We start from the raw sequence: 27,000 nt of genomic DNA on the forward strand, positions 1-27,000 counted from the left end.
AGGGAAAATGACAGCTTCCAGCATTACATCGTCTTGTTAGAATGTGTCATACCTCAAGCAGCAAAAGTCTGCTCACTGTTCCCCCAACTGAAGTTAATTCCTCTCAACAGTCCTGTGTGGAACAGCCATCGATTTTAGTAACGGTTGCTAAAATCATTTTCCTCTTACAAACAGAAATCTTCATCTCTTTTCTGTTTCAGAGTAAATAGTACATACCAGCACTATTTTAAAATAACAAACTCTTGATTGAATAATAAAAACTACAGTTAAACACTAAAAAACTCTAAGCCATCTCCGTGGAGATGTTGCCTGTACAACGGCAAAGAGAATGACTGGGGAAGGCGGAGCCTAGGAGGGATCATGTGACCAGCTTTGCTGGGCTCTTTGCCATTTCCTGTTGGGGAAGAGAATATCCCACAAGTAAGGATGACGCCGTGGACCGGACACACCTATGTTGGAGAAATAAAGAACAGAGTAACTAACTCTGGCTTTGAATAAAGGGGTAGCAAAGTGTTAAAGGTAAAGCAAAGACTACCTCGCCGCCCTTTAACTGTTAAAAGTCACCACTACTATTACTAAAGAGATTGACGTGGACACAGATAGACCCCAATTCTTGCTTGCAGGGAAGAGTACCCATAAAAGGATTAAAATCTTCAGACACCAACTTTGCACAAACTCAATTGACAGAGGCAAAGAGAATGACTGGGGGTTATGGGTAACGCAGTTACACTTAACAGTGTTGCTGGGGTGCTCTTTGCCTCCTCCTGCTGGCCAGGAGTTGAATATCCCACTAGTAATTGGAATGACGTTGTGGACTCTCCATGTCATAGGAAAGAAAACAGAGTATCCAACCCTGGTTTTCTATATAGGGGTAGCAAAAATGTTGAAAGGTAAACAAAGACCACCTCGACGTCTTCCAACTGCTAAAAGCCACCATTACTCTTACTAAAGAGAATTACATTGACACAGCATAACCCAATTCTTGCTTGCAGGAAAAAGTACCCATTAAAGGATTAACAACTTGATTTCTTCAGACACCTTCTTCTCACATCACCTACAATGTTACGCAGCCAAAGAATGACTGGGGATTGTGGGTAACGGGAGGATACTTAAGGCTTTGCTGGGGTGTTTTTTGCCTCCACCTGGTGGCCAGGAGTTAATTTCCCACTAGTAATTGAATGGATTCGTGGACTCTCCATGCCATTGGAAAGAAAAATGAATTAGTACAGCATAACGAATATAAAAGGAACTATATAGGTTTCAGAGCCTATTAAAATAATCACTTTACCTATTTACATTACAAACATTGTGGACTGCAGAAGTATACACAATAATTCTTATTTTAGGGATTAATGTAAACAGTTTGCCTGTTTTAGCCCCAGTGCCTTTGTTCTTCTGCTAATGTCACACACATCTTTATTTTCCCAGTTTCTGTCATTTATGTAAGCACTGCAGAAATACCAAAAGCCCAAACCTGAAAGTATCTAACACTTAAATAGCACAGCCTGCACAGGGCAGCAACATATTCATTACTATAGAAACTATATAGTATAGATAGTTTAGTAACTGTATAGTATATATAGGGCTAGATTACAAGTGGAGAGCTAATTTATGGACTGCAAATTTGACCGTTTGTGGGCTAGTGATAAATAACTAGCCATTACAAGTGGCTGGTTATTGCTACCGCAAACTCGCAGTAGCAATTAGCACTATGGGAACAATTGCGGTCTATGGGAACTGTGTGTTCCCTGTAAATATATAAGTATATGACTATGTAAACTGAATCAAATCTTTACCATAGTGAGAATCGTCTCCTTGACCCATTGTTGCTCTCCACAAATTACAAGACAAACTGCAGAGGAAGTCAGAGCATGCCTGGTTCAGACTGTGATACCTTTGTGGGAACAAAGAAAATCTAATGAGGTGAAACTATTTATCTAGCTTTTGTACTGATGATTATAGCCATTACATTGTGATAGTTGGGTCATTATCTTATCCGTCATAAAAACAAAATTGATGCTTACCTGATAAATTTCTTTCTTTCTTGACACGATGAGTCCACGGATCATCTAATTACTATTGGGAATATCACTCCTGCCCAGCAGGAGGCGACAAAGAGCACCACAGCAAAACTGTTAAATACCACCTCCCTTCCCTCCAACCCCAGTCATTCGACCGAAGTAAAGGAGAGAAAGGAAGCAACAAAGGTGCAGAGGTGTCTGAAGTTTATAACATACCAACCACCTGTCTAAAGAACAGGGCGGGCTGTGGACTCATCGTGTCAAGAAATAAATAAATTTATCAGGTAAGCATAAATTTTGTTTTCTTTCTAATGACACGATGAGTCCACGGATCATCTAATTACTATTGGGAATCAATACCCAAGCTAGAGTACACAGATGATACGGGAGGGACAAGACAGTGAACCTAAACGGAAGGCACCACTGCTTGAAGAACCTTTCTCCCAAATGCCGTGGCTAAAGTGTAAAATTTGTAGAATTTTGAAAAAGTGTGAAGAGAGGACCAACTTGCAGCCTTGCAAATCTTTTCCACAGAAGCTTTATTTTTGAATGCCCAGGAAGAGGAAACAGCCCTCGTAGAATGAGCCGTAACTCTCTCAGGAGGCTGCTGTCCAGCAGTTTCATAGGCAAAGCGAATAATACTCTTCAGCCACAAAGAAAGAGAAGTAGCTGTAGTTTTCTGTCCCTTACGTTTCCCCGAGAATACCACAAACAGAGCAAAAGACTGACGAAAATCCTTAGTCGCCTGTAAATAGAATTCTAGTACACGAACCACGTCTAGATTGTGCAGAAACTGTTCCTTCTGAAAAGAAGGATTAGGACACAAGGAAGGAACAACAATCTCCTGATTAATGTTCCGGTCAGAAACTACTTTACGGAGAAATCCTAATTTGGTAAGTAAAACTACCTTATCCAAATGAAAAATAAGGTAAGGAGACTCATACTGTAATGCCGAGAGCTCTGACACTCTACAAGCAGATGAAATAGCAATAAGAAACAACACTTTCCAAGATAACAACTTAATATCTAAGGAATGCATAGGCTCAAACGGAGCCCCTTGAAGAACCTTAATAACTAAATTAAGACTCCAGGGAGGAGTAACGGGTTTGAACACAGACCTGATCCTGATCAAAGCTTGACAAAACGATTGCACGTCTGGTAAGTCCGTCAGACGTTTATGTAACAAAATAGACAAGGCAGATATTTGACCCTTCTCTTGGAGAAAGGACAGAATTCTAGGAATCCTAACTCTACTCCAAGAGTAGCCCTTGGATTCACACCAATATAGATATTTACGCCATATCTTGTGGTAAATTTTTCTCGTCACAGGTTTACGAGCCTGAATCATGGTCTCAATGACCGAGTCCGAAAATCCCCGCTTGCATAAAATTAAGCGTTCAATCTCCAAGCAGTCAGCTTCAGATAAGCTAGATTTGGATGAAGGAAGGGCCCTTGAAGTAGAAGGTCCTTCCTCAATGGAAGTCTCCAAGGTGGAAGAGATGACATGTCCACCAGATCTGCATACCAAATCCTGCGAGGTCACACCGGTGCAATGAGGATCACTGATGCCTTCTCCTGCTTGATTCGAGCAATGACCCGAGGTAGAAGAGCGAACAGAGGAAATAGGTATGCAAGACTGAAAATCCAAGGAACCGTCAGGGCGTCTATGAGTACAGCCTGAGGGTCCCTTGACCTCGACCCGTACCTCGGAAGCTTGGCATTCTGCCGAGATGCCATGAGATCCAATTCCGGCTAAAACCACTTGAGAATCTGGCTGGAAAACACTTCCCACTCCCCCCGGGTGAAAGGTCTACATGCTCAGGAAATCCGCCTCCCAGTTGTCCACTCCTGGGATATGGATCGCCGACAGACCGCAATTGTGGGTCTCCGCCCACTGAATTATCTTGGCTACCTCTGTCAAGGCCAAGGATCTCTGCGTTCCTCCCTGATGGTTGATGTAAGCCACTGAAGTTATGTTGTCCGACTGGAACCTGATGAACCGGGCCGAGGCTAACTGGGACCAGGCCAGAAGAGCGTTGAAGATAGCTCTCAGCTCCAGAATGTTTATGGGCAGAACAGACTCCGACCGAGTCCAAGTTCCCTGAGCCTTTAGAGAGCCCCAGACTGCTACCCATCCCAAAAGGTTGGCATCTGTTGTCACACTACCCAAGAGGGTCTGCGAAAGCAGGTTCCCTGGGAGAGACGATCCTGAGACAACCACCAAAGAAGAGAATCCCTTGTCTCCTGCTCCAGCTGTATTCGCGGAGACAGATCTGCAAAATCTTCGTTCCACTGACTGAGCATATTTAACTGCAGAGGTCTGCGGTGGAAACAAGCAAATGGGATGATGTCCATTGCCGTTACCATCAGACCGATTACCTCCATGCACTGAGCCACTGATGGCCGAGGAGAGGACTGAAGCGCTAGGCAAGAATCGAAAATCTTTGATTTCCTGACGTCTGTCATAAAAATTTTCATTGATAAGGAATCTATTATGGTTCCCAAGAAAATTACCATTTTACTTGGTACTAAGGAGCTCTTTTCCAAATTTACCTTCCATCCGTGAGATCGCAGGAAAAATAACAACATTTCCATGTGGGATTTTGCTTGTTGAAAGGATGGCGCCTGGACCAGAATGTCGTTAAGATAAGGCGCCACTGCAATGCCCGCAATCGGAGCACCGCCAACAGGGATCCCAGAACCTTTGAGAAAATTCTGGGAGCTGTGGCAAGGCCGAAAGGAAGAGCCACGAACTGGAAGTGTTTGTCTAGAAATGCAAACCTTAGAAACTTGTGATGGTCCCTGTGGATGGGAACATGCAGGTACGCGTCCTTTAAATCCACGGTTGTCATAAATTGACCCTCTTGGATTAAAGGAAGAATGGAACAAATAGTTTCCATCTTGAAGGACGGTACTCTGAAGAATTTGTTTACACTCTTGAGCTCTAAAATTGGTCTGAAGGTTCCCTCTTTTTTGGGAACCACAAACAGATTGGAATAGAACACCAGACCCCGTTCCTGCATCGGAACAGGAACTATCACTTCCAGGTCGGAGAGGTCCCGAACACAGTGTAAGAACGCCTCTCTTTTTGTCTGGTCTACAGATAATCTTGAAAGCAGAAACTTGCCCCTGGGAGGAAAGGTCTTGAACTCTAGTCTTTATCCCTGGGACATGATGTCCACCGCCCAGGAATCATGAACATCTCAAACCCAAGCCTGAGTGAAGAAGGAAAGTCTGCCTCCCACAAGATCCGGTCCCGGATCGGGGGCAGGCCCCTTGTTCCAAGACTGATTGGGTCTCCAGGAAGGTTTGGACTACTCCTGCTTGGAAGAGATAGTGGAAGGATTACCCTTGAAATTTCGAAAGGAACGAAAATGACTCTGAAGTCCCTTTATTTTGTTTCTCTTATCCTGAGGGAGGAAATGGCCCTTTCCTCCCGTAATGTCAGAAATTATTTCCGTCAAACCCGGTCCAAACAAGGTCTTTCCCTTGTAAGGAATCGCCAAAAGTTTAGACTTCGATGACACATCCACAGACAAAGATTTTAACCATAAAGCTCTGCGGGCTAGTACAGCAAAACCCGAAATCTTTGCTCCCAGTATAAAAACCTAGAGAAGCATCCATAATAAAGGAAATGGCCAACTTAAGGGCCTTTATCCTATCCTTGATCTCCTCAAGGGGAGTGTCTGTCCTAATAGAGTCAGACAACGCATCAAACCAGTATGCCGCCGCGCTAGTGACGGTAGCAATGCACACTGCAGGTTGCCATTGTAAATCCTGGTGTACATACATCTTCTTGAGTAAGCCCTCTAATGTTTTGTCCATATAGTCCTCTTAGCCAGAGTGGAAATTGCCCCTTCCACCTTGGGTACTGTTTGCCAAGACTCCTTGATAGAGTCCGCTATGGGAAACATCTTTTTAAATATAGGGGATGGAGAAAAAGGGATACCCTGTCTCTCCCATTCTTTAGCAATGATCTCAGTAGCTCGATCTGGTACAGGAAAAACCTCCACAATGGAAGGTACATCAAAATATTTGTTTAGCTTACTGGATTTCTTAGGACAAGCTTGTGTTGTTAAAAAAAAATAATAAACTCTTGATTGAAGAATCTTTTGCAATTTTAAGCAACTTTAAAATTTACTCTTATTATCATTTTTCTCTTGTTAAGTGTATCCAGTCCACGGATCATCCATTACTTATGGGATATTAACTCCTCCCCAACAGGAAGTGCAAGAGGATTCACCCAGCAGAGCTGCTATATAGCTCCTCCCCTAACTGCCATTACCAGTCATTCTCTTGCACCCAACGACTAGATAGGATGTGTGAGAGGACTATGGTGATTATATTTAGTTTAATACCTTCAATCAAAAGTTTGTTATTTTATAATAGCACCGGAGTGTGTTATTCCTTCTCTGGTAGAATTTGAAGAAGAATCTACCTGAGTTTTTACTATGATTTTAGCCGGCGTAGTTAAGATCATATTGCTGTTTCTCGGCCATCTGAGGAGAGGTAAACTTCAGATCAGGGGACAGCGGGCAGATTAATCTGCAAAGAGGTATGTAGCAGCTTATTATTTTCTGACAATGGAATTGATGAGAAAATTCTGCCATACCGATATAATGTAAACTCAGCCTTAAATGCAGTAGCAGCACCTGGTATCAGGCTGTCATGTATGTATATTTTACACTTCAGTATTCTGTGGAATGGCACTTCACTGGAATTATACTGTGTGCATAAGACTTTAGCCTAATTTGCAGGGACTGGCAACAGGCTCTTTAATAACACTTAATTTATGTTAAACGTTTTTTGCTGGCATGTAAAATCGTTTCATTTTCTGAGGTACTGGGTGAATAAAATGTTTTGGGCATTATTTTTTCCACTTGGCAGTTGTTTTATTTAATTTATGACAGTTTACTGATCTCTCTCACTGTTGTGTGTGAGGGGGAGGTCAAAAAATTCAGTCAGAAGCTCATTGTATTTCCTGCATGATCCGGTTCATCTCTACAGAACTCAGGGGTCTTCAAAACTTGTTTTGAGGGAGGTAATCATTCACAGCAGAGCTGTGAGATTGTAGTTGACTGTGATAAAAAACGTTTATTTCTGTAACTTTTTTTTCTGCTATCAGGGTTAGTTATCCTTCGCTAATGGGAACAAGCCTTTGCTAAAATTGTGTTTTTTACAAAGATTTGATGCTATAACCTTTCAGTTTATTAACTTTCAACTGTCATAACTCTTTCTGTGCTTCTTATAGGCACAGTACGTTTTCATATAATAGTAAATTACTTGAAAAGTATTTCCAAGTTGCTAGTTTATTTGCTAGTGTGTTAAACATGTCTGATTCAGAGGAAGACATCTGTGCTATATGTGCTAATGCCAAAGTGGAGCCCAATAGAAATTTATGTACTAACTGTATTGATGCTACTTTAAATAAAAGTCAATCTGTACAAATTGAACACATTTCACCAAACAACGAGGGGAGAATTATGCCGACTAACTCGCCTCACGTGTCAGTACCTGCATCTCCCGCTCGGGGGGTGCGTGATATTGTGGCGCCGAGTACATCTGGGCGGCCATTACAAATCACATTACAGGATATGGCTACTGTTATGACTGAAGTTTTGGCTAAATTACCAGAACTAAGAGGTAAGCGTGATCACTCTGGGGTGAGAACAGAGTGCGCTGATAATGTTAGGGCCATGTCAGATACTGCGTCACAACTTGCAGAACATGAGGACGGAGAGCTTCATTCTGCGGCTGACGGTTCTGATCCAAACAGATTGGATTCAGATATTTCAAATTTTAAATTTAAGCTGGAAAACCTCAGTGTATTACTAGGGGAGGTGTTAGCGGCTCTGAATGATTGTAACACAGTTGCAATACCAGAAAAAATGTGTAGGTTGGATAAATATTTTGCGGTACCGTCGAGTACTGACGTTTTTTCCTATACCTAAGAGACTTACTGAAATTGTTACTAAGGAGTGGGATAGACCCGGTGTGCCGTTCTCACCCCCTCCGATATTTAGAAAGATGTTTCCAATAGACACCACCACACGGGACTTATGGCAAACGATCCCTAAGGTGGAGGGAGCAGTTTCTACTTTAGCTAAGCGTAACACTATCCCGGTGGAGGATAGCTGTGCCTTTTCAGATCCAATGGATAAAAAGTTAGAGGGTTACCTTAAGAAAATGTTTGTTCAACAAGGTTTTATATTGCAACCCCTTGCATGCATTGCGCCTGTCACGGCTGCAGCAGCATTTTGGTTTGAGTCTCTGGAAGGGACACTTGAATCAGCTCCATTAGATGAGATTACACACAGGCTTAAAGCTCTTAAGTTAGCTAACTCATTTATTTCAGATGCCGTAGTACATTTAACTAAGCTTACGGCTAAGAATTCCGGATTCGCCATTCAGGCGTGCAGAGCACTGTGGCTAAAATCCTGGTCAGCTGACGTTACTTCTAAGTCTAAATTTCTTAATATACCTTTCAAAGGGCAGACCTTATTCGGGCCCGGATTGAAAGAAATTATCGCTGACATTACAGGAGGTAAAGGCCATGCCCTGCCTCAAGACAGAGCCAAACCTAAGGCTAGACAATCTAATTTTCGTTCCTTTCGGAATTTCAAAGCAGGAGCAGCATCAACTTCCTCTGCTCCAAAACAAGAAGGATCTGTTGCTCGCTACAGACAAGGCTGGAGACCTAACCAGTCCTGGAACAAGGGCAAGCAGGCCAGGAAACCTGCTGGTGCCCCTAAAACAGCATGAATTGAGGGCCCCGATCCGGGAACGGATCTACTGGGGGGCAGACTTTCTCTCTTCGCCCAGGCTTGGGCAAGAGATGTCCAGGATCCCTGGGCGCTAGAGATAATATCTCAGGGATACCTTCTGGACTTCAAATACTCTCCCCCAAGAGAGAGATTTCATCTGTCAAGGTTGTCAACAAACCAAATAAAGAAAGAGGCGTTTCTACGCTGCGTACAAGAGCTTTTATTAATGGGAGTAATCCATCCAGTTCCACGGTCGGAACAGGGACAAGGGTTTTACTCAAATCTTTTTGTGGTTCCCAAAAAAGAGGGAACTTTCAGGCCAATCCTGGATTTAAAGATCCTAAACAAATTCCTAAGAGTTCCATCGTTCAAAATGGAGACTATTCGGACAATTTTACCCATGATCCAAAAGGGTCAGTACATGACCACAGTGGATTTAAAGGATGCTTACCTTCACATACCGATTCACAAAGATCATTACCGGTATCTAAGGTTTGCCTTTCTAGACAGGCATTACCAGTTTGTAGCTCTTCCATTCGGATTGGCTACGGCTCCGAGAATCTTCACAAAGGTTCTGGGTGCTCTTCTGGCGGTACTAAGACCGCGAGGAATTGCGGTAGCTCCGTACCTAGACGACATTCTGATACAAGCTTCAAGCTTTCAAACTGCCAAGTCTCATACAGAGTTAGTACTGGCATTTCTAAGGTCGCATGGATGGAAGGTGAACGAAAAGAAGAGTTCTCTCTTTCCACTCACAAGAGTTCCCTTCTTGGGGACTCTTATAGATTCTGTAGAAATGAAGATTTACCTGACAGAAGACAGGTTAACAAAGCTTCAAAATGCATGCCGTGTCCTTCATTCCATTCAACACCCGTCAGTAGCTCAATGCATGGAGGTGATCGGCTTAATGGTAGCAGCAATGGACATAGTACCCTTTGCACGCCTACATCTCAGACCGCTGCAATTGTGCATGCTAAGTCAGTGGAATGGGGATTACTCAGACTTGTCCCCTACTCTGAATCTGGATCAAGAGACCAGAAATTCTCTTCTATGGTGGCTTTCTCGGCCACATCTGTCCAGGGGGATGCCATTCAGCAGGCCGGACTGGACAATTGTGACAACAGACACCAGCCTACTAGGTTGGGGCGGTGTCTGGAATTCTCTGAAGGCTCAGGGACAATGGAATCAGGAGGAGAGTCTCCTACCAATAAACATTCTGGAATTGAGAGCAGTTCTCAATGCCCTTCTGGCTTGGCCCCAGTTAACAACTCGGGGGTTCATCAGGTTTCAGTCGGACAACATCACGACTGTAGCTTACATCAACCATCAGGGAGGGACAAGAAGCTCCCTAGCAATGATGGAAGTATCAAGGATAATTCGCTGGGCAGAGTCTCACTCTTGCCACCTGTCAGCAATCCACATCCCGGGAGTGGAGAACTGGGAGGCGGATTTCTTAAGTCGTCAGACTTTTCATCCGGGGGAGTGGGAACTTCATCCGGAGGTCTTTGCCCAAATACTTCGACGTTGGGGCAAACCAGAGATAGATCTCATGGCGTCTCGACAGAACGCCAAGCTTCCTCGTTACGGGTCCAGATCCAGGGATCCGGGAGCAGTTCTGATAGATGCTTTGACAGCACCTTGGACCTTCGGGATGGCTTATGTGTTTCCACCCTTCCCGATGCTTCCTCGATTGATTGCCAGAATCAAACAGGAGAGAGCATCAGTGATTCTAATAGCGCCTGCATGGCCACGCAGGACTTGGTATGCAGATCTAGTGGACATGTCATCCTGTCCACCTTGGTCGCTACCTCTGAAACAGGACCTTCTGATCCAGGGTCCCTTCAAACATCAAAATCTAATTTCTCTGAAGCTGACTGCTTGGAAATTGAACGCTTGATTTTATCAAAACGTGGTTTTTCTGAGTCAGTTATTGATACCTTAATACAGGCTAGGAAGCCTGTTACCAGAAAGATTTACCATAAGATATGGCGCAAATACTTATATTGGTGCGAATCCAAGAGTTACTCATGGAGTAAGGTTAGGATTCCGAGGATATTGTCTTTTCTACAAGAAGGTTTAGAAAAGGGTTTATCCGCTAGTTCCTTATAGGGACAGATTCAGCTCTGTCCATTCTTTTACACAAACGTCTGTCAGAAGTTCCGGACGTTCAAGCTTTTTGTCAGGCTTTAGCTAGGATCAAGCCTGTGTTTAAAACTGTTGCTCCACCATGGAGTTTGAACTTAGTTCTTAATGTTTTACAGGGGGTTCCGTTTGAACCCCTTCATTCCATTGATATCAAGTTGTTATCTTGGAAAGTTCTGTTTTTAATGGCGATTTCCTCGGCTCGAAGAGTCTCTGAGTTATCTGCCTTACATTGTGATTCTCCTTATCTGATTTTTCATTCAGACAAGGTAGTTCTGCGTACTAAACCTGGGTTCCTACCTAAGGTGGTCACTAACAGGAATATCAATCAAGAGATTGTGGTTCCATCTTTGTGTCCTAATCCTTCTTCGAAAAAGGAACGTCTGCTACACAATCTAGATGTAGTCCGTGCCCTGAAATTTTATCTACAGGCAACTAAGGATTTTCGACAAACGTCTTCCCTGTTTGTCGTTTATTCTGGTCAGAGGAGAGGTCAAAAAGCTTCGGCTACCTCTCTCTCCTTTTGGCTTTGTAGCATAATACGGTTAGCCTATGAGACTGCTGGACAGCAGCCTCCTGAAAGAATTACAGCACATTCTACTAGAGCTGTGGCTTCCACTTGGGCCTTTAAGAATGAGGCTTCTGTTGAACAAATTTGCAAGGCTGCAACTTGGTCTTCTCTTCATACTTTTTCCAAATTTTACAAATTTGACACTTTTGCTTCTTCGGAGGCTGTTTTTGGGAGAAAGGTTCTTCAGGCAGTGGTTCCTTCCGTATAAAGAGCCTGCCTGTCCCTCCCGTCATCCGTGTACTTTAGCTTTGGTATTGGTATCCCATAAGTAATGGATGATCCGTGGACTGGATACACTTAACAAGAGAAAACAGAATTTATGTTTACCTGATAAATTACTTTCTCCAACGGTGTGTCCGGTCCACGGCGTCATCCTTACTTGTGGGATATTCTCTTCCCCAACAGGAAATGGCAAAGAGCCCAGCAAAGCTGGTCACATGATCCCTCCTAGGCTCCGCCTTCCCCAGTCATTCGACCGACGTAAAGGAGGAATATTTGCATAGGAGAAATCATATGATACCGTGGTGACTGTAGTTAAAGAAAATAAATCATCAGACCTGATTAAAAAACCAGGGCGGGCCGTGGACCGGACACACCGTTGGAGAAAGTAATTTATCAGGTAAACATAAATTCTGTTTTCTCCAACATAGGTGTGTCCGGTCCACGGCGTCATCCTTACTTGTGGGAACCAATACCAAAGCTTTAGGACACGGATGATGGGAGGGAGCAAATCAGGTCACCTAGATGGAAGGCACCACGGTTTGCAAAACCTTTCTCCCAAAAATAGCCTCAGAAGAAGCAAAAGTATCAAATTTGTAAAATTTGGTAAAAGTGTGCAGTGAAGACCAAGTCGCTGCCTTACATATCTGATCAACAGAAGCCTCGTTCTTAAAGGCCCATGTGGAAGCCACGGCCCTAGTGGAATGAGCTGTGATTCTTTCAGGAGGCTGCCGTCCGGCAGTCTCATAAGCCAATCTGATGATGCTTTTAAGCCAAAAAGATAGAGAGGTAGAAGTTGCTTTTTGACCTCTCCTTTTACCAGAATAAACAACAAACAAGGAAGATGTTTGTCTGAAATCCTTTGTAGCATCTAAATAGAATTTTAGAGCACGGACAACGTCCAAATTGTGTAACAAACGTTCCTTCTATGAAACTGGATTCGGACACAAAGAAGGTACAACTATCTCCTGGTTAATATTTTTGTTGGAAACAACCTTCGGAAGAAAACCAGGCTCAGTACGTAAAAACCACCTTATCTGCATGGACCAGATAGGGCGGAGAACACTGCAGAGCAGATAACTCAGAAACTCTTCTAGCAGAAGAAATTGCAACCTAAAACAAAACTTTCCAAGATAATAACTTAATATCTATGGAATGTAAGGGTTCAAACGGAACCCCTTGAAGAACTGAAAGAACTAGATTAAGACTCCAGGGAAGAGTCAAAGGTCTGTAAACAGGCTTGATTCTAACCAGAGCCTGAACAAACGCTTAAACGTCTGGCACAGCTGCCAGCCTTTTGTGAAGTAAAACAGATAAAGCAGAGATCTGTCCCTTCAGAGAACTCGCAGAAAATCCTTTCTCCAAACCTTCTTGTAGAAAGGAAAGAATCTTAGGAATTTTTATCTTGTTCCATGGGAATCCTTTAGATTCACACCAACAGATATATTTTTTCCATATATTATGGTAAATTTTTCTAGTTACAGGCTTTCTAGCCTGAATAAGAGTATCTATTACAGAATCTGAAAACCCACGCTTTGATAAAATCAAGCGTTCAAACTCCAAGCAGTCAGTTGGAGGAAAACCAGATTCAGATGTTCGAATGGACCCTGAATAAGAAGGTCCTGTCTCAAAGGTAGCTTCCATGGTGGAGCCGATGACACATTCACCAGGTCTGCATACCAAGTCCTGCGTGGCCACACAGGAACTATCAAGGTCACCGAAGCCCTCTCCAGATTGATCCTGGCTACCAGCCTGGGAATGAGAGGAAACGGTGGGAATACATAAGCTAGGTTGAAGATCCAAGGTGCTACTATTGTATCCAATAGAGTCGCCTTGGGATCCCTGGATTTGGACCCGTAACAAGGGACCATGAAGTTCTGACGAGAGGCCATCAGAACCAAGTCTGGAATGCCCCATAATTGAGTTATTTGGGCAAAGATTTCCAGATGGAGTTCCCACTCCCCCGGATGCTCCTCCATCGCCAGGGAACTCCTTGTTACCCCCTGATGGTTGATATATGTAACAGTCGTCATGATGACTGATTGAAACCTTATGAATTTGGCCTTTGCTAGTCGAGGCCAAGCCTTGAGAGCATTGAATATCGCTCTCAGTTCCATTATGTTTATCGGGAGAAGAGAGTCTTCCCGAAACCATAGACCCTGAGTTTTCAGGGGTTCCCAGACCGCGCCCCAGCCCACCAGACTGGCGTCGGTCGTGACAATGACCTATTCTGGTCTGCGGAAGCTCATTCCCTGTGACAGGTTGTCCAGGGTCAGCCACCAACGGAGTGAATCTCTGGTTATTTGATCTACTTGTATCGTCGGAGACAAGTCTGTATAATCCCCATTCCACAGTCTGAGCATGCCCAGGTGCAATGGTCTTAGATGAATTCGTGCAAAAGGAACTATGTCCATTGCCGCAACCATCAACCCTATTACTTCCATGGACTGCGCTATGGAAGGAAGAAGAACAGAATGAAGTACCTGACAAGAGCTTAGAAGTTTTGATTTTCTGGCCTCTGTCAGAAAAACCTTCATTTCTAAGGAAACTATTATTGTTCCCAAGAAGGGAACTCTTGTTGACGGGGACAGAGAACTTTTTTCTATGTTCACTTTCCACCTGTGAGATCTGAGAAAGGCTAGGACAATATCCGTATGAGCCCTTGCTTTTGACAGAGACGACACTTGAATCAGGATGTCGTCCAAGTAAGGTACTACTGCAATGCCCCTTGGTCTTAGCACCGCTAGAAGGGACCCTAGTACCCTTGTGAAAATCCTTGGAGCAGTGGCTAATCCGAATGGAAGTGCCACAGGTAATGCTTGTCCAGAAAGGCGAACCTTAGGAACCGAAAATGTTCCTTGTGGATAGGAATACGTAGGTACGCATCCTTTAAGTCCACCGTGGTCATGAATTGACCTTCCTGGATGGTAGGAAGGATCGTTCGAATGGTTTCCATTTTGAATGATGAAACCCTTAGAAACTTGTTTAGAATCTTGAGATCTAAAATAGGTCTGAATGTTCCCTCTTTTTTGGGAATTATGAACAGGTTGGAGTAAAAACCCATCCCTTGTTCTCCTAATGGAACAGGATGAATCACTCCCATGCTTAACAGGTCTTCTACACAGTGTAAGAATGCCTGTTCGAAGATAATTGAGACCCGTGGAACCTTCCCCTTGGGAGTAGTTCCCTGAATTCCAGGAGATAACCTTGAGAAACTATTTCTAGCGCCCAAGGATCCTGAACATCTCTTGCCCCAGCCTGAGCAAAGAGAGAAAGTCTGCCCCCCACCAGATCCTTCCCAGATCGGGGGCCAACACTTCATGCTGTTTTGGTAGCAGTGGCAGGTGACTTGGCCTGCTTACCCTTGTTCCAGCCTTGCATCGGCCTCCAGGCTGGCTTGGTTTGAGAAGTATTACCCTCTTGCTTAGAGGGTGTAGAATTTGAGGCTGGTCCGTTTCTGCGAAAGGGACGAAAATTTGGCTTCTTTTTAGCCTTAAAAGACCTATCCAGAGGAAGGGCGTGGCCCTTTCCCCCAGTGATGCCTGAAATAATCTCTTTCAAGTCAGGGCCAAACAGTGTTTTACCCTTGAAAGGGATGTTAAGCAAAAGCGCTCTGCGCGCCACGATAGCAAACCCTGAATTATTCGCCGCTAATCTAGCTAATTACAAAGCGGCATCTAAAATAAAAAAGAGTTAGCCAATTTAAGAGCTTGAACTCTGTCCAAAACCTCCTCGTACGAAGATTCTTTATTAAGCGACTTTTCTAGTTCTTCGAACCAGAAACACGCAGCTGTAGTGACAGGAACAATGCATGAAATTGGTTGTAGAAGGTAACCTTGCTGAACAAACATCTTTTTAAGCAAACCCTCTAACCTTTAATCCATAGGATCTTGAAAGCACAACTATCTTCTATAGGAATAGAAGTGCGTTTGTTTAGAGTAGAAACCGCCCCCTCGACCTTGGGGACTGTATGCTATAAGTCCTTTCTGGGGTCGACTATAGGAACTAATTTCTTAAATATAGGGGGAGGACAAAGGGTATGCCGGGCCTTTCCCACTCCTTATTTACTATGTCCGCCACCCGCTTGGGTATAGGAAAAACATCGGGGGGCACCGGAACCTCTAGGAACTTGTCCATCTTACCTAATTTCTCTGGAATGACCAAATTGTCACAATCATCCAGAGTAGATAATACCTCCTTAAGTAGTGCGTGGAGATGTTGAAATTTAAATTTAAAAGTTACAATATCAGGTTCTGCTTGTTGAGAAATTTTCCCTGAATCTGAAATTTCTCCCTCAGACAAAACCTCCCTCCTGGCCCCTTCAGATAGGTGTGAGGGTATGTCAGAACAGATATCATCAGCGTCCTCTTGCTCTTCAGTGTTTAAAACAGAGCAATCACGCTTTCTCTGATAAGTAGGCATTTTGGAAAAAAATGCATGCAATAGAATTATCCATTACAGCCATTAATTGTTGTATGGTAATAAGTATTGGCGCACTAGATGTACTAGGGGCCTCTTGTGTGGGCAAAACTGGTGTAGACACAGAAGGGGATGATGCAGTACCATGCTTACTCCCCTCATTAGAGGAATCATCTTGGGCAATATCATATCTATGGCATTATTATCCCTACTTTGTTTGGACATTATGACACAAATATATCACATATATTTAAATGGGGAGACACATTGGCTTTCATACATATAGAACATCGTTATCTGATGGTTCAGACATGTTAAACAGGCTTAAACTTGTCAACAAAGCACAAAAAACGTTTTACAATAAAACCGTTACTGTCCCTTTAAATTTTAAACTGAACACACTTTATTACTGAATATGTGAAAAAGTATGAAGGAATTGTTCAAATTTCACCAAAATTTCACCACAGTAACTTAAAGCCTTAAAAGTATTGCACACCAAATTTGAAAGCTTTAACCCTTAAAATAACGGAACCGGAGCCGTTTTTACAATTAACCCCTATACAGTCCCAGGTATCTGCTTTGCTGAGACCCAACCAAGCCCAGAGGGGAATACGATACCAAATGATGCCTTCTATAAGCTTTTTCAGTGGTTCTTAGCTCCTCACACATGCATCTGCATGCCATGCCTTCCAAAAACAACTGCGCATTAAAGGCGCGAAAATGAGGCTCTGTCTATGACTACAAAAGGCCCCCAGTGAAAAAGGTGTCCAATACAGTGCCTGCCGTTTTTATTAAAACAATCCCCAAGATTTAACAACTATTAAAAGTAATAATCTGCCAAATATACTTAGTAAAGTAATCGTTTTAGCCCAGAAAAATGTCTACCAGTTTTTTAAGCCCTAATGAAGCCCTTTATTCTTTTACTTAAACTAAGAAAATGGCTTACCGGTTCCCATAGGGAAAATGACAGCTTCCAGCATTACCGAGTCTTGTTAGAAATGTGTCATACCTCAAGCAGCAAAAGTCTGCTCACTGTTTCCCCCAACTGAAGTTAATTCCTCTCAACAGTCCTGTGTGGAAACAGCCATCGATTTTAGTAACGGTTGCTAAAATCATTTTCCTCTTACAAACAGAAATCTTCATCTCTTTCCTGTTTCAGAGTAAATAGTACATACCAGCACTATTTTAAAATAACAAACTCTTGATTGAAGAATAAAAACTACATTTAAACACCAAAAAACTCTAAGCCATCTCCGTGGAGATGTTGCCTGTACAACGGCAAAGAGAATGACTGGGGAAGGCGGAGCCTAGGAGGGATCATGTGACCAGCTTTGCTGGGCTCTTTGCCATTTCCTGTTGGGGAAGAGAATATCCCACAAGTAAGGATGACGCCGTGGACCGGACACACCTATGTTGGAGAAAACATAATTTATGCTTACCTGATAAATTTGTTTCTCTTGTAGTGTATCCAGTCCACGGCCCGCCCTGTCACTTTAAGGCAGGTAATTGTTCCATTAAACTACAGTCACCACTGCACCCTATGATTTTCCTTTCTCTGCATGTTTTCGGTCGAATGACTGGTAATGGCAGTTAGGGGAGGAGCTATATAGCAGCTCTGCTGGGTGAATCCTCTTGCACTTCCTGTTGGGGAGGAGTTAATATCCCATAAGTAATGGATGATCCGTGGACTGGATACACTACAAGAGAAACAAATTTATCAGGTAAGCATAAATTATGTTTTTTCTTCATTCTCTTGGTATCTTTATTTGAATGTAAGCTTAGAAGCCAGTCCATTTTTAGTTCAGAACCTGGGTAACGCTTGGATTGGTGGCTACATTTAGACACCAGTCAGCAAGCTCTACCCAGGTACTGAACCAAAAATGGGCCGGCTCCAATGCTTACATTCCAGTTTTTTTTTCATATAAAGATACCAAGAGAACAAAGAAAAATTACTAATAGCAGTAAATTAGAAAGTTGCTTAAAATTGCCTGCTGTACCTGAATCATGAAAGTTTAATTTTGACTAGCCTATTCCTTTAAGTGGGCTTTTTCACAAAGAATACAGAAAGAACAAAATAAATCTATCTTAATAATAAAAGTTTCACTTTGACTTTAATGTCCTTTTAACAGTTTGGCCATACTTGTTCTGACATGAAAAATAGTTTAATGAGCCATAATAAGGGGAATTTGAATCTGGAACATTTTTAGCTAAAAACAGAATTTATGTTTACCTGATAAATTACTTTCTCCAACGGTGTGTCCGGTCCACGGCGTCATCCTTACTTGTGGGGATATTCTCTTCCCCAACAGGAAATGGCAAAGAGCCCAGCAAAGCTGGTCACATGATCCCTCCTAGGCTCCGCCTACCCCAGTCATTCGACCGACGTTAAGGAGGAATATTTGCATAGGAGAAACCATATGATACCGTGGTGACTGTAGTTAAAGAAAATAAATTATCAGACCTGATTAAAAAACCAGGGCGGGCCGTGGACCGGACACACCGTTGGAGAAAGTAATTTATCAGGTAAACATAAATTCTGTTTTCTCCAACATAGGTGTGTCCGGTCCACGGCGTCATCCTTACTTGTGGGAACCAATACCAAAGCTTTAGGACACGGATGATGGGAGGGAGCAAATCAGGTCACCTAGATGGAAGGCACCACGGCTTGCAAAACCTTTCTCCCAAAAATAGCCTCAGAAGAAGCAAAAGTATCAAACTTGTAAAATTTGGTAAAAGTGTGCAGTGAAGACCAAGTCGCTGCACTACATATCTGATCAACAGAAGCCTCGTTCTTGAAGGCCCATGTGGAAGCCACAGCCCTAGTGGAATGAGCTGTGATTCTTTCGGGAGGCTGCCGTCCGGCAGTCTCGTAAGCCAATCTGATGATGCTTTTAATCCAAAAAGAGAGAGAGGTAGAAGTTGCTTTTTGACCTCTCCTTTTACCGGAATAAACAACAAACAAGGAAGATGTTTGTCTAAAATCCTTTGTAGCATCTAAATAGAATTTTAGAGCGCGAACAACATCCAAATTGTGCAACAAACGTTCCTTCTTCGAAACTGGTTTCGGACACAGAGAAGGTACGATAATCTCCTGGTTAATGTTTTTGTTAGAAACAACTTTTGGAAGAAAACCAGGTTTAGTACGTAAAACCACCTTATCTGCATGGAACACCAGATAAGGAGGAGAACACTGCAGAGCAGATAATTCTGAAACTCTTCTAGCAGAAGAAATTGCAACCAAAAACAAAACTTTCCAAGATAATAACTTAATATCAACGGAATGTAAGGGTTCAAACGGAACCCCCTGAAGAACTGAAAGAACTAAGTTGAGACTCCAAGGAGGAGTCAAAGGTTTGTAAACAGGCTTGATTCTAACCAGAGCCTGAACAAAGGCTTGAACATCTGGCACAGCTGCCAGCTTTTTGTGAAGTAACACAGACAAGGCAGAAATCTGTCCCTTCAGGGAACTTGCAGATAATCCTTTTTCCAATCCTTCTTGAAGGAAGGATAGAATCTTAGGAATCTTAACCTTGTCCCAAGGGAATCCTTTAGATTCACACCAACAGATATATTTTTTCCAAATTTTGTGGTAAATCTTTCTAGTTACAGGCTTTCTGGCCTGAACAAGAGTATCGATAACAGAATCTGAGAACCCTCGCTTCGATAAGATCAAGCGTTCAATCTCCAGGCAGTCAGCTGGAGTGAGACCAGGTTCGGATGTTCGAACGGACCTTGAACAAGAAGGTCTCGTCTCAAAGGTAGCTTCCATGGTGGAGCCGATGACATATTCACCAGATCTGCATACCAAGTCCTGCGTGGCCACGCAGGAGCTATCAAGATCACCGACGCCCTTTCCTGATTGATCCTGGCTACCAGCCTGGGGATGAGAGGAAACGGCGGGAATACATAAGCTAGTTTGAAGGTCCAAGGTGCTACTAGTGCATCCACTAGAGCCGCCTTGGGATCCCTGGATCTGGACCCGTAGCAAGGAACTTTGAAGTTCTGACGAGAGGCCATCAGATCCATGTCTGGAATGCCCCACAGTTGAGTGACTTGGGCAAAGATTTCCGGATGGAGTTCCCACTCCCCCGGATGCAATGTCTGACGACTCAGAAAATCCGCTTCCCAATTTTCCACTCCTGGGATGTGGATAGCAGACAGGTGGCAGGAGTGAGACTCCGCCCATAGAATGATTTTGGTCACTTCTTCCATCGCCAGGGAACTCCTTGTTCCCCCCTGATGGTTGATGTACGCAACAGTTGTCATGTTGTCTGATTGAAACCGTAGGAACTTGGCCCTCGCTAGCTGAGGCCAAGCCTTGAGAGCATTGAATATCGCTCTCAGTTCCAGAATATTTATCGGTAGAAGAGATTCTTCCCGAGACCAAAGACCCTGAGCTTTCAGGGATCCCCAGACCGCGCCCCAGCCCATCAGACTGGCGTCGGTCGTGACAATGACCCACTCTGGTCTGCGGAAGGTCATCCCTTGTGACAGGTTGTCCAGGGACAGCCACCAACGGAGTGAGTCTCTGGTCCTCTGATTTACTTGTATCCTCGGAGACAAGTTCGTATAGTCCCCATTCCACTGACTGAGCATGCACAGTTGTAATGGTCTTAGATGAATGCGCGCAAAAGGAACTATGTCCATTGCCGCTACCATCAAGCCTATCACTTCCATGCACTGCGCTATGGAAGGAAGAGGAACGGAATGAAGTATCCGACAAGAGTCTAGAAGTTTTGTTTTTCTGGCCTCTGTCAGAAAAATCCTCATTTCTAAAGAGTCTATTATTGTTCCCAAGAAGGGAACCCTTGTTGACGGAGATAGAGAACTCTTTTCCACGTTCACTTTCCATCCGTGAGATCTGAGAAAGGCCAGGACGATGTCCGTGTGAGCCTTTGCTTGAGGAAGGGACGACGCTTGAATCAGAATGTCGTCCAAGTAAGGTACTACAGCAATGCCCCTTGGTCTTAGCACAGCTAGAAGGGACCCTAGTACCTTTGTGAAAATCCTTGGAGCAGTGGCTAATCCGAAAGGAAGCGCCACGAACTGGTAATGCTTGTCCAGGAATGCGAACCTTAGGAACCGATGATGTTCCTTGTGGATAGGAATATGTAGATACGCATCCTTTAAATCCACCGTGGTCATGAATTGACCTTCCTGGATGGAAGGAAGAATTGTTCGAATGGTTTCCATTTTGAACGATGGAACCTTGAGAAACTTGTTTAAGATCTTGAGATCTAAGATTGGTCTGAACGTTCCCTCTTTTTTGGGAACTATGAACAGATTGGAGTAGAACCCCATCCCTTGTTCTCCTAATGGAACAGGATGAATCACTCCCATTTTTAACAGGTCTTCTACACAACGTAAGAATGCCTGTCTTTTTATGTGGTCTGAAGACAACTGAGACCTGTGGAACCTCCCCCTTGGGGGAAGCCCCTTGAATTCCAGAAGATAACCTTGGGAGACTATTTCTAGCGCCCAAGGATCCAGAACATCTCTTGCCCAAGCCTGAGCGAAGAGAGAGAGTCTGCCCCCCACCAGATCCGGTCCCGGATCGGGGGCCAACATTTCATGCTGTCTTGGTAGCAGTGGCAGGTTTTTTGGCCTGCTTTCCCTTGTTCCAGCCTTGCATTGGTCTCCAAGCTGGCTTGGCTTGAGAAGTATTACCCTCTTGCTTAGAGGACGTAGCACTTTGGGCTGGTCCGTTTCTACGAAAGGGACGAAAATTAGGTTTATTTTTGGCCTTGAAAGGCCGATCCTGAGGAAGGGCGTGGCCCTTACCCCCAGTGATATCAGAGATAATCTCTTTCAAGTCAGGGCCAAACAGCGTTTTCCCCTTGAAAGGAATGTTAAGTAGCTTGTTCTTGGAAGACGCATCAGCTGACCAAGATTTCAACCAAAGCGCTCTGCGCGCCACAATAGCAAACCCAGAATTCTTAGCCGCTAACCTAGCCAATTGCAAAGTGGCGTCTAGGGTGAAAGAATTAGCCAATTTGAGAGCATTGATTCTGTCCATAATCTCCTCATAAGGAGGAGAATCACTATCGACCGCCTTTACCAGCTCATCGAACCAGAAACACGCGGCTGTAGCGACAGGGACAATGCATGAAATTGGTTGTAGAAGGTAACCCTGCTGAACAAACATCTTTTTAAGTAAACCTTCTAATTTTTTATCCATAGGATCTTTGAAAGCACAACTATCTTCTATGGGTATAGTGGTGCGTTTGTTTAAAGTGGAAACCGCTCCCTCGACCTTGGGGACTGTCTGCCATAAGTCCTTTCTGGGGTCGACCATGGGAAACAATTTTTTAAATATGGGGGGAGGGACGAAAGGAATACCGGGCCTTTCCCATTCTTTATTTACAATGTCCGCCACCCGCTTGGGTATAGGAAAAGCTTCTGGGAGCCCCGGGACCTCTAGGAACTTGTCCATTTTACATAGTTTCTCTGGGATGACCAACTTGTCACAATCATCCAGAGTGGATAATACCTCCTTAAGCAGAATGCGGAGATGTTCCAACTTAAATTTAAACGTAATCACATCAGGTTCAGCTTGTTGAGAAATGTTCCCTGAATCAGTAATTTCTCCCTCAGACAAAACCTCCCTGGCCCCATCAGACTGGTTTAGGGGCCCTTCAGAACCATTATTATCAGCGTCGTCATGCTCTTCAGTATCTAAAACAGAGCAGTCGCGCTTACGCTGATAAGTGTGCATTTTGGCTAAAATGTTTTTGACAGAATTATCCATTACAGCCGTTAATTGTTGCATAGTAAGGAGTATTGGCGCGCTAGATGTACTAGGGGCCTCCTGAGTGGGCAAGACTCGTGTAGACGAAGGAGGGAATGATGCAGTACCATGCTTACTCCCCTCACTTGAGGAATCATCTTGGGCATCATTGTCATTGTCACATAAATCACATTTAATTAAATGAGAAGGAACTCTGGCTTCCCCACATTCAGAACACAGTCTATCTGGTAGTTCAGACATGTTAAACAGGTATAAACTTGATAACAAAGTACAAAAAACGTTTTAAAATAAAACCGTTACTGTCACTTTAAATTTTAAACTGAACACACTTTATTACTGCAATTGCGAAAAAATATGAAGGAATTTCACCACAGTGTCTTAAAGCCTTAAAAGAATTGCACACCAAATTTGGAAGCTTTAACCCTTAAAATAACGGAACCGGAGCCGTTTTTAACTTTAACCCCTTTACAGTCCCTGGTATCTGCTTTGCTGAGACCCAACCAAGCCCAAAGGGGAATACGATACCAAATGACGCCTTCAGAAAGTCTTTTCTATGTATCAGAGCTCCTCACACATGCGACTGCATGTCATGCCTCTCAAAAACAAGTGCGCAACACCGGCGCGAAAATGAGGCTCTGCCTATGATTTGGGAAAGCCCCTAAAGAATAAGGTGTCTAAAACAGTGCCTGCCGATATAATCTTATCAAAATACCCAGATTAAATGATTCCTCAAGGCTAAATATGTGTTAATAATGAATCGATTTAGCCCAGAAAAAGTCTACAGTCTTAATAAGCCCTTGTGAAGCCCTTATTTACTATCTTAATAAACATGGCTTACCGGATCCCATAGGGAAAATGACAGCTTCCAGCATTACATTGTCTTGTTAGAATGTGTCATACCTCAAGCAGCAAGAGACTGCTCACTGTTCCCCCAACTGAAGTTAATTCCTCTCAACAGTCCTGTGTGGAACAGCCATGGATTTTAGTAACGGTTGCTAAAATCATTTTCCTCATACAAACAGAAATCTTCATCTCTTTTCTGTTTCTGAGTAAATAGTACATACCAGCACTATTTTAAAATAACAAACTCTTGATTGAATAATAAAAACTACAGTTAAACACTAAAAAACTCTAAGCCATCTCCGTGGAGATGTTGCCTGTACAACGGCAAAGAGAATGACTGGGGTAGGCGGAGCCTAGGAGGGATCATGTGACCAGCTTTGCTGGGCTCTTTGCCATTTCCTGTTGGGGAAGAGAATATCCCCACAAGTAAGGATGACGCCGTGGACCGGACACACCTATGTTGGAGAAATAGCATCCACAGTAAAAGAGACACGAAACTCAATGAAGTTGACGACAATCATTTAGAAAAGCTACAAAAATCCCCATACATGTTAATGGTGAAGTAGTGGAAAAACATTAGATCTTTCTAAAGGACTGTAAATGAACACAAATACATTTGTATTTTCAGATACACATACACAATGTGCGCCTGTAATTTAAAAGAAGGTGAAACGGTTTACTTTTATGATTAAGATAGAGCATACAATTCTAAACAACTTTCCAGATTACTTCTTTAAGCAAATAATAGAAGTAAATTGGAAAGCAACATGTTCTAACTTAATCATGCAATTCACATAGCACTGGTGTACCTGAATCATGAAAGTTTAATTTTGACTAGCCTATTCCTTTAAGTGGGCTTTTTCACAAAGAATACAGAAAGAACAAAATAAATCTATCTTAATAATAAAAATTTCACTTTGACTTTAATGTCCTTTTAACAGTTTGGCCATACTTGTTCTGACATGAAAAATAGTTTAATGAGCCATAATAAGGGGAATTTGAATCTGGAACATTTTTAGCTAAAATAGCATCCACAGTAAAAGAGACACGAAACTCAATGAAGTTGACGACAATCATTTAGAAAAGCTACAAAAATCCCCATACATGTTAATGGTGAAGTGGTGGGAAAACATTAGATCTTTCTAAAGGACTGTAAATGAACACAAATACATTTGTATTTTCAGATACACATACACAATGTGCGCCTGTAATTTAAAAGAAGGTGAAACGGTTTACTTTTATGATTAAGATAGAGCATACAATTCTAAACAACTTTCCAGATTACTTCTTTAAGCAAATAATAGAAGTAAATTGGAAAGCAACATGTTCTAACTTAATCATGCAATTCACATAGCACTGGTGAAAACCAGAGATTACAGAAGGCTTTAGTAAAAAAAATACGTCCAGATTACGAGTTTTGCGTTATGAGGGGTGCGGTACTAACTTGCACGTTATTCTCACCGCTCACTTCCCTACAGCGCTGGTATTACAGGTTTTTACAAACCCGGCGTTAAAAGGCAAGAAGTGAGCGTAGAGCAAAATTGTGCTCCATACCGCACTCCAATACCAGCGCTGCTTAAGTCAGCGGTGAGCTGGTTGTACATGCTCGTGCACGATTTCCCCATAGACATCAATGGGGAGAGTCGGCTGAGAAAAGTCTAACACCTGCAATAAAGCAGCCTAAAGCTCCGTAACGCAGCCCCATTGATTCCTATGGGGAAACACATTTTATGTTTACACCCTAACAAGAACCCTGAGTCTAAACACCCCTAATCTTACACTTATTAAACCCTAATCTGCCCCCCTCGACATCGCCGACACCTACATTATACTTATTAACCCCTAATCTGCCGCTCCGGACATCGCTGACACCTACAGTATATGTATTAACCCCTAATCTGCTGCCCCCAACATCGCCGACATCTACATTATATTTATTAACCCCTAATCTCCCGCCCCCAATGTCGCCGCAACCTACCTACACTTATTAACCCCTAATCTGCCGCCACCAACATCGCCGCCACTATACTAAAGTTATTAACCCCTAAACCTAAGTCTAACCCTAACACCCACTAACTTAAATATAATTTAAATAAATCAAATTACAAATAACTATCATTAACTAAATAATTCCTATTTAAAACTAAATACTTACCTGTAAAATAAACCCTAAGCTAGCTACAATATAACTAACAGTTACATTGTAGCTATCTTACGTTTTATTTTTATTTCACAGCTAAGTTTGTATTTATTTTAACTAGGTAGAATAGTTACTAAATAGTTATTAACTATTTAATAACTACCTAGATAAAATAAATACAAATTGACCTGTAAAATAAAACCTAACCTAAGTTACACTAACACCTAACATTACACTACAATTAAATAAATTCCCTAAATTAAATAAAATTAACTAAATTCAAAACAATTAGCTAAATTAAAAAAAAAGAAAATGTATGCTTACCTGATAAATTTGTTTCTTTTTAGACACGATGAGTCCACGGATTCTCATCCTTACTTGTGGGATTACACCTCCTGGTCAGCAGGAGGAGGCAAAGAGCACCACAGCAGAGCTGCTATATATAGCTCCTCCCTTCCCTCCCATTCCAGCCATTCGACCGAAGTTAGGAAGAGAAAGGAAAAGCCAAGGTGCAGAGGTGTCTGAAGTTTACAAAAAATTAATAACCTGTCTCAGAGAACAGGGCGGGCCGTGGACTCATGGTGTCTAAAAAGAAACAAATTTATCGGGGAAGCATACATTTTCTTTTTAAAGACACGATGAGTCCACTGATTCTCATCCTTACTTGTGGGATACAATACCAAAGCTAGAGTACACGGATGATAACGGAGGGACAAGACAGGGAACCTAAACGGAAGGCACCACTGCTTGAAGAACCTTTCTCCCAAAAGCAGCCTCAGCCGAGGCAAAAGTATCAAATTTGTAAAATTTAGATAAAGTGTGAAGAGAGAACCAAGTTGCAGCCTTGCAAATCTGTTCTATAGAAGCTTCAATTTTGAATGTTCAGCCAAAAAGAAAGAGAGGTAGCCGTAGCTTTCTGACCCCTACGTTTTTCAGAGAAAATGACAAAAAGGGAAGACGACTGACGAAAGTCCTTAGTTGCTTGTAAATAAAATTTCAAAGCACGGACCACATCCAAATTGTGCAAAAGATGTTCCTTTTGAGAAGAAGGATTAGGACACAAGGAAGGAACAACAATCTCCTGATTAATGTTCCTATCTGAAACAACCTTAGGAAGGAAACCTAGTTTAGTC

General features: G+C 42.8%; 1 protein-coding gene across 1 annotated transcript in view; it reads right to left on the bottom strand.

Moving 5' to 3' along the window:
• The window catches only part of MEI1 (meiotic double-stranded break formation protein 1), a 1,068,659-nt gene that overhangs the window by 768,380 nt on the left and 273,279 nt on the right, over nucleotides 1–27,000 (bottom strand). Inside the window, 1 exon segment of the mRNA XM_053689435.1 lies at nucleotides 1,797–1,894. Within this exon segment, the coding sequence (XP_053545410.1) occupies nucleotides 1,797–1,894 (98 nt within the window).

Source organism: Bombina bombina, chromosome 7 (genome assembly GCF_027579735.1).
Source record: "Bombina bombina isolate aBomBom1 chromosome 7, aBomBom1.pri, whole genome shotgun sequence".
Classification (NCBI taxonomy): domain Eukaryota; kingdom Metazoa; phylum Chordata; class Amphibia; order Anura; family Bombinatoridae; genus Bombina; species Bombina bombina.